Here is an 8,648-nt window from a genome sequence, read left to right as displayed (position 1 = left end):
GCATTCCTGAATGGATTTCTGGAAGAAGAGTTGTATATGATGCAACCAGAAGGTTTTGTCGATCCAAAGGGAGCTAACAAAGTGTGCAAGCTCCAGGGATCCATTTATGGACTAGTGCAAGCCTCTCGGAGCTGGTGCTACGATAGATCCCTTACACTTGTGGGTCATCACATGGCGGTCATCCAAGCAGGATCAACAAGGGTTTGGCGATGTGTAGTCGGAATGAAGAAGACGGCACTGAAACTGCACCGATACGAATTGTAGCGACGGTGCCATCAGTGGGAACTTTCGGACGCCAAATGTTGTTCTGGAGACGCGTGTGAGCACGCTCCGGAACAAGAGCTGTCACGGCGGATCATCTGTTGCAGCTCCAGCAACTAGGTTGCTGCATGCATGCGTGCGGTTAGCCGCGTCGGGCGCAGACCCAGCTTGCCCCATTGCTGCATTGGACAAGGAGCCGCCCTGCCAAGCCGCGCGTGCGGGCGATGTCTACTCGGGAAACTGGGTTGCGCCCGCCTCGGGTGACTAGGCCACACCTGGCTCATGCGACTGGCCTGCATCCGGCCCAGCAGTGGGCTATGGCAAAGCTGGGGCTGGACCAGTAGCGAGGCCGGTTGTATGCATGGGGATGTAACATGGACGTCATTCGCGCCTATCGCTTTGATCGTTCTCACCTCGACAACCTGTGTACCTGCAGGACAAGCCTCAAGAATCAAAAGTGATAGATTGTAATTCCATACATTAGCATCCTGAACTACTGGCTCAGTGGATGGAAACGGGACAGGAGGATTTAAGTGAGATAAATCGGACAGGCATTAGTCACAAAGGGAAAAGGTTTTTCATTGAAGACAACATCTCGAGAGATATAGATGCGTCCAGTGGACTTGTTGAGACACTTATATCCTTTATGAAATGGACTATATCCGAAGAAAACACACATCTTGGAGTGGAACTCAAGTTTACGAGAGTTATATTTGCGAAGGTTAGGCCAACACGTGCATTCAAAGATATGGAGGAATGAGTAATCCGGAGTGATGTCAAGAAGATCTTTAAGTGGTGGCATATTTTGAAGGGTCCGGCTAGGCATGCAATTGATCAAATAGCAAGCCATGAGAAACGCTTCATCCCAATAATGTAGAGGGATATTAGAGTGAGCGAGGAGAGCAAGCGTGGTTTCAAATGAATGAGAGTGTCATACTCCTGATCCACCCCCGATGATATGCCCGATGATCTCGTCGTCGGAGAGCGCCCCCCTCCCCGATGGTGGCCAGCGTGTCGGCATAGCCCGTCATCTTGTGGAAGAATTATGCTGCCGACATGTCCTTCTCCTTCGTCTGATACAGCTACGTGCGAAGTTGACGCACGCTGGCCCGGTTCTGGGCGGCGAACATGGCGCCGAGAGAAGTCCAGACGGACGCCGAGGAAGTTACCTGCGTCATCTGGGCGAGCACCTCCTGTGTCATGGAGGACAAGAGCACACCGAGCACGGCCTGGTCGGTCCTCCGACAGGGCTCATACTCGGGGTTGGGCACTGAGCGTGCTGCATCACCGGCGCCCTCGACGATCGTCTTCGGTGGTGCGGGGACAGACCCGCCGGGATAGCCGAAGAGCCTAGCCCCGATCAGGTTTAGTATGACATGTGCTTTCCATAGCAGGAAATTGGCGCGGGTGAGCTGGATGGTGATGTGGCCTACAAGTGACGACATGGAGGAGGTGGGACTGGAGACTGTTGCACCGACGGTGATGGTGACAAGCGTGCTGGCTGTAGTGCCAGCCATGGTGTGGAGATTGGATCATACACTGATACCAAGTCAGAAAAGATGGAATGGTTTTGCGGTGCCAATAGCTACGGACTTGCATAATATTAATAATAGGGTAGTCTTGGTTGCCAAGTACAAGAGATTACAAGATCAGATTTACAAGAAAACTATCTGTCGTGGGTTTGTCATGGCAGATGTCCTAGAGAAAGGACTTAGTCGTGGAGCCATCACGATGGGTTAGCTTGAAGGGGTTAAAGCGGACACAAGGACGCAAGAGAGTTTATACTAGTTCGGCCCCTTCGATGAAGGAAAAAGCCTACGTCTAGTTGTGATGGAATTGATGGGCGTTTCGATGACTAGGGAGCAAATAAGCTTTGCCTGTGTCTCGAGTTGTTGTCTGTGTCCCTGAACTGCCGCCGGGTCGTCCCCTTATATACATGGGTGACGCCCGTCAGTTTATAGCGTCCCAACACCGGCTCATAGATGTGTCCGGTTTGCTCTCTACTTATTCCTAACTTACAATACAAGTTACATATTGATGCCGGTTTACGGCTACGGGCTCTCAACCGATTATGGGTCTTGAGCCCTCATCTACCTTCATGGGCTTTAACATGCTTAATTACCGATGAAGCTAATCCGACCCAGATAGGCCGGTTTACGCCCAGTAGTAATATCCCCAACATTAGGCCCCAGATTGATTTGAACAGGTTCATGTCAATCCTTAGCAAAAACTTCATTTTCAACATCTTCTTGTAGTTTGGTGAACCGCCGTGATGTCATCTTCTCTGATTGTTGTAAATTGGCATGACGTCATCTATCATAAAGAAACTATCTGTGATACCTTCTTGTTTAATAGATCCGTGATAATCGAGGCGACCGCTCTGTTTCCAAACTTGCGGCTCCTTGATTTTCGCGCCTGACCCATGTCCCTTGCTTTATAAATAGGACCGAAGGGTCATTCCTTTTTTCCCCTTCGTGCCCTTCTGCTTCCTCTTCCTCGCGTCGCCCAGTCTTCGGAGCTCCGCCGCCGCCGTTGACCTCTGCACCAACCTTGGCCGCTGCATCACCCTGAACGCACCAGAGCACCGCGGCGACCTTCCGCTTCTTCCTCAGCCCTAGTAAGTCTTCTATCCTTTCCATCATAGATCTGTTCTAGGGTTTCCCTGTTCTTCCCGTGTTCATCACTTGCTTCTTGTTCATATGATAGATCCTTAGACGAGTCTGTGTATCTTCGCTCTGTGTAGCGATAGTTTTTATCCTCCGTTTTCACTGTCCGGCATACTAAGAGCATAGATCTTATCCATACCTTTGCTTATTGATTCGGTACTGCTCCTTTTGGGCCTTGAATATTTATCTCCTTTATAAACATGTTCCAGATCCAAAGCTATAGCATAATGTTGTGAAATCTGTTTTTGCGTACTTACTCATCTGCAGTCTTGATTGTTCAATGCTTAGATCCAGCGGTTTAACTTGTAGAAGAATTTTACAAACCGATATATACCATTAGTCCCCTTGTTGAACCGCCAGATATTGGTTACTTCATGAAACTCCGGTTCAGATAGTTTTGTCTCCGGTTTAACAGTGTCCATACCAACGTATCTTGATCAAATGCATTTTTGAACTGGGATCTTCTACCTTGTAGATTCCATCATGGCCAAGCAAGTGTATGAGTGCAATTGGGTCCCTTCTCGCGTCACAGAGGATCAACTGGACGATTTAGTCCTGATTGGCGCCTTGGGCTGCAAAGATACCATCCATTGGAGGGCTCCTGGCAAAGAATGCCCCCCCACACCTCGAGAAGGAGAGGTTGTTGTTTTCGTAGATCACCTAGCCCGGGGCTTTAAACCGCTCGGTTCTAAATTTTACCGGGATGTTTTAGCCGATTTTCAACTCCATCCGCAAGACACTGGCCCCAACTCTGTTACCAATATGTGCCACTTCCAAGTACTCTGTGAGGTGTTCTTTCAAGAGGAGCCCACAGTGGAATTATTCAGAGATCTTTTCCATCTAAACCGCCGTACCGAGTTTACTGATGGCTCTAATACGGAGTTGGGTGGCATGGCAATTCAGAAAAGGAAAGAGGTCACATACCCTCACGCCAAGCTGCACAGTCACCCCAAGGAGTGGAATCAGACATGGTTCTACTGCAAAGACACCTCCCCTGCTGGTGAGAATCCCTTGCCTGGCTTTCGTCTGGAGCGGCTCAGCAATACACACCCTTTTCCTCAGAGATTGACTGCCCAGGAGAGAAGCAAATATGCTCCCCAGCTGTCAAAGCTCATAGCCTTTATGGCCAACGGTTTAACCAGTGTTGATCTCGCTCGCTGTTGGATATCATGGAGCATATTGCCCCTTAGCCAGCGCTCCGGTTTGATGTGCGAGTATACTGATAATGTTGATGACCCACTGCGACATTAAAAACTCCAACTCTCTGGTGAAGAAATCACAGAGGCTGTGCGCAAGATACTGAATGAACCGGAACATGTCTGCGCTAGAACCGGCCTGCTTCCCTTCTGTGCCACCAACAAACCGCCAGCTGTAAGACTTTGATTTTTTTCTTTGCTGAATCTGTTATTGACATGTCTGGTCATTGTTTGTAATATCAGTGTCTGCATAATCAGGGCGATGATCCGTTTTGGAGCAAAAAGCTGCCGCAGGAGAAACCAGAGAAGGCAGACAAACCGGAAAGAGCAATCCGGCAAAAAACTAAAGCTGTGAAGAAGACTGCCCACAGGAAAAGAACCACTGCGTCTTCTAATCCGGCCCCTGATGATGAGGTGGATAATTCGGACTTTGAGGTAGAGCTTGACTCACTTGGTTTATTTTTCATGCGTCTTATTGATGATGATATTTGTCAGGATGATGCCGAAGCCAGACACGCGGATGTTGCAGAGGTAATTATTCTCTCTTCCGATTCAGAAACTTTGCCTTCACAAAAAATCCGTCAGGCAAACCAGAAAGTTAAATTTTCTCATCCTCTTGCTTGGATCATAAACTTCTTATGAAGACTCAACAACACGAGGCTCGCCGCACCACCCGGCACAGCGGCCAGGTAGTTACCTCCGCCGGTTTACCGAACAGTCCGGTTCGGAAACGTCATTCCGAGGTCTCTAACTCGCCTATCAGTTCTTGTCCTAAAGCGGGCTGCTTTCGTCAACCTCTTAATCCGTCTGACTCCGATTATCAGGTTATTTCCCACTCATCTTCTGGCGAGTCGTCGGCTACTCAGCTCCCACCGCTCAAAACGGTGCTTGGGTAAGCTATATTTATTGTGATGTTTGTAGTATATTGCCTTAGAACATATGCTCTATTTAATTTTGCTATTCTTCTCAGGGCCAAACCTAGGCCGAGCAAGAAGGCCCGCCTGGATAAAGCGGCCGAAGAAGATGTCATTCTTGAACCAAGCACCACACCCAATCTTGAAGCGGCTATTCCTGAGGATATTCCCAATGATCCACCACAGCCAGATGATGATCTTACTGCTGAGGAAATACCTACTGATACCTCAGGTCCTATCCATCAGCCCACAGGTTCCCTCCGGGTTGAAAGCTCCACCGGTCCCGCAAAACCTACTGACAAGCCAACAGCTCCAGTGCAAACTGGCGGTACCAATGATGATGAAGTTGTCATTACTGGCACTGGCCATACTGAGCCAAGCAATCCTGTCGCTTTATCCAAACATTCTGCCAAGGAAGAATTAGCTGCTTTTGGCAAAGGCAAGTGGAATGCTGATCTGACGGCTTACGCTGCTCTGAACGCCCAAGATATCCATTCCGGCTATCTGAACCGGCTGTATACCAGCCGTGACTATGAAGCCGGTCTGGTTAACATGATGAAGGATAAATATGAGGTAACTTCCATATGCTCCTACCTGCTTGTATGCTTTCATTCTTGCTGACTCACCTAGCCCCTAAGGGACGTTTTGAAATATTCTTTCAAACCAGGACTTAATAATATGAATCTTGATGCTTTGAAATTTGCTGATGTAGTCCCCAAGGGCCGGTTCAACTTAGCGTAGTTAAACCGGTACTTTAAGTAATTGAAACTGCCGCATCAGAATACATATGATCAAATAGCCATTAGCCCCCAAGTGCCAAATTGAATACTTGTATTGAGCTTGGGACTTTGTAAACAATTTAAAGATGAAGATCGAATATGCATTAGCCCCCAAGTGCCAAGTTGAGTACTTGTATTGAGCTTGGGACTTTGTAAACAATTGAAAGATGAAGATCGAATATGCATTAGCCCCCAAGTGCCAAGCGCATAACTTGTTATGTGGTTGGTACTTGAATCCTTCTACCGATTTGTTGAAACATATATCTGTATGCCTGCAGGCGGAGCTGAAGGCGAAAGAAAGCCAAGTCATCGATCTGCGAGAAAACCTGAAAACCCAACAGGCTGAAACCTCCAAGGCAAAAGAGGAATTGGCCAGTGCCTTAAGCGCCATGGAACAACTTAAGGAGAACTTCAAGAAGAAACGGGCGGATTGGGCCACTGAAAAGTCCGCTTTGATCAAACGAGCAAAGGATGCTGAGGCTGCACTGAAACCAGTGACGGATGAACTGACCAGCACAAAGCGGCACGTTCATGCCATGACCACTGCTATCTTTGGTAAGCCAGCTTGCCTTCTGAATTGGTTCTGCCTTCTTACAGAGTCGACGGTTTATTAACCTTTTATGGTATTTCAGGGACACGCATTGGTCACTTGGGGTCAAATGTGCGGAAGAAATTGAAAGCCGCCTATACCTTGGTTGAACAATTGTATACTGGTGCCCAGCGGATCATCTGTACCCCGTCTCATAACAAACCGGCGCCCACTTTGATTCAAGATACTTTGATGAAACTGTCAGTGCTTCCTGCCCGGGTTGAAGAGCTAAAGAAATCTGCTGCTTGAACCGGTGCAATCAATGCTTTAATCCGGGCAAAAGCCTGGGTGCCGGATTTTGATCCTATTGAAGCGGCTCAAGGTTATCCCAGTTTGAAGGAAGACGGGTCAGAATTTGGTGAAGCGGATCTGCGAGCCATAAACCGGGAGGTACGTCCGTTAGCTTGTCAACTGGCTGAGGAAGCAGATTTGTCTCATTATCAAGCCCAATATGACAGCCAGAACAAGCGAATAGCTGCACCAATCCATGAATCGAAAAACCTGATCCCTCCAATCCGTAAGCATACTTACGCTCCCGATATTGACCCGTCTTCGCTAATCCATGATGAAGCTGTTTTTCAAGCATTGATGGGAATCGACTGGACAACTGTGGATTTTCAGCCACTGGGTAGAGAAACGGAAGCTGAAGCGGCGCAGGATGACCCACAACCATCAGGCCAGGCTAGTGGCCAAGCTTAAACCGGAAGCCGGTTTTAAAACTGTCTCTCCTTTGTGCAAAACAATTACGCTATTATGGGCACCATGTTGCCTTGTAATAGGCTAGCTGATACCTTTGATGTTGATATGCCTTCGCGCATAACTTGTTCTTCCTGTGGTAATGAACTTTCCAAAATACTTTCTGAAATAAGAATTTCGTTAAGTGCCACTGCGGTTGTACCGTCAGGCGGAATATGATGTTTGTATATACAAAGTCAAAACATCCAAAACAAAATTTTAAGTATATGATAAAAAAATTTGAGATACATAATACCTGCCACCGTTGAGTGTGAAGTTGGCTTGGCCAACCTTGAAGCGGAGTTTTGCAAACCCACACTGTTGGAGGAAATAACGACTCCTGTATATATGTATAATCAAACATGAAATATATCATACCTGTGACATTGAATCACATCGTTGGTTTTATCAACTTTTTGTAGTAAGGATGATAACCCAAATTTTGAGTGCTGATAACTCCATCTATATTGTGCCGGTTTATAATAAAACCGTGCCGGGTTGTGATAAACACCGTGTTACTCCATAAGAGGATGTTAACAACAAGGATCAAACCGGGCAAATAGTCTCCGGATTGACGTGAACTGTGTTCCGTCAATTGATTGGTTAAAAAACTTTGTCGGTTTAAAGAACACAATAAAAAGCAAAAAAAAACCTTCAAAGAAAAGTATGAAGCAAAAGCAACGACAAAAACGTTTGCCAAAAAAGATTTATTTAAGCTAATCAAATGGCGTAACCATGGCCAAACACAACCAAGCTCCCGTTAGGTGTAACTATGGTTCTAGTTAGCCAGGTCCCAAAGTGATTCTTGTGGCATTTATGCCGACCAAATGGCGTGGTCATGGTTCGGGTTCGACCAAGCCCCCAAGTGATTATGTGGCCTTAGGCCAATCAAGAGGTATGACTAGTTCAGACATGACCAAGTCCCCAAGTGATCTGGTGGCTTTCGCCTATCAAGAGGCATGGTATTGGTTCGGACACGACCAATCCTCCAAGTGATATAACACGATGCTTTTAGCAAAGCGAACTCAAGGGGTAAACCGGAGGCCGCTTTAGAGCAACTCCGTGTAACCTCACATGATGTAAAAGAACAGATACCCCGCTTTAGCTGAGGTTCCGGTTTTTTATACTTAATCCTAATATATACATTGTATGTACATAAGTATAGCCAATGGCTCAGGTATAGTAAGGCCGAAGATGAGCTATATTCCACGGCCTGTTAGTCTCTTCCTCTGATGTACGTGAGTCCTTATGCTCTCGAATATCGATCAGATAGTACGACCCGTTGTGCAGATTCTTGCTGACCACGAAGGGCCCCTCCCAAGGTGGGGATAGCTTATGCATATCAGTCTGATCTTGGATGAGCCGAAGCACCAAATCTCCTTCCTGGAAGGCTCTGGTTCTGACTCGGTGACTGTGATAACGACGAAGATCCTGCTGGTAAATCGCCGACCGGGCGGCTGCGATGTCACGCTCTTCATCCAACCGGTCCAAAGCATCTTGCCGTGTTG

At 47.4% G+C, this 8,648-nt stretch overlaps 1 protein-coding gene across 1 annotated transcript; it reads right to left on the bottom strand.

Moving 5' to 3' along the window:
- Window positions 1–1,343: 1,343 nt before the first annotated feature.
- Window positions 1,344–1,778, bottom strand: LOC147960281 (uncharacterized). Its single transcript, XM_087533256.1, has one exon. The coding sequence runs from the start codon at window positions 1,776–1,778 to the stop codon at window positions 1,344–1,346; it is 435 nt and encodes a 144-aa protein (XP_087389382.1).
- Window positions 1,779–8,648: the final 6,870 nt, after the last annotated feature.

The sequence above is a fragment of the Triticum urartu genome, chromosome 7A (genome assembly GCF_056163025.1).
Source record: "Triticum urartu cultivar PI428250 chromosome 7A, HENAU_Tu73, whole genome shotgun sequence".
Classification (NCBI taxonomy): Eukaryota; Viridiplantae; Streptophyta; class Magnoliopsida; order Poales; family Poaceae; genus Triticum; species Triticum urartu.
The sequence above is the reverse complement of the archived record's forward strand: the minus strand, read 5'-3'. Positions and strand labels throughout refer to the sequence as shown.

Excerpts from the sequence above, each read along its gene's own strand:
- LOC147960281 (XM_087533256.1), bottom strand. The coding sequence starts at position 1,778 with ATGGCTGGCACTACAGCCAGCACGCTTGTCACCATCACCGTCGGTGCA.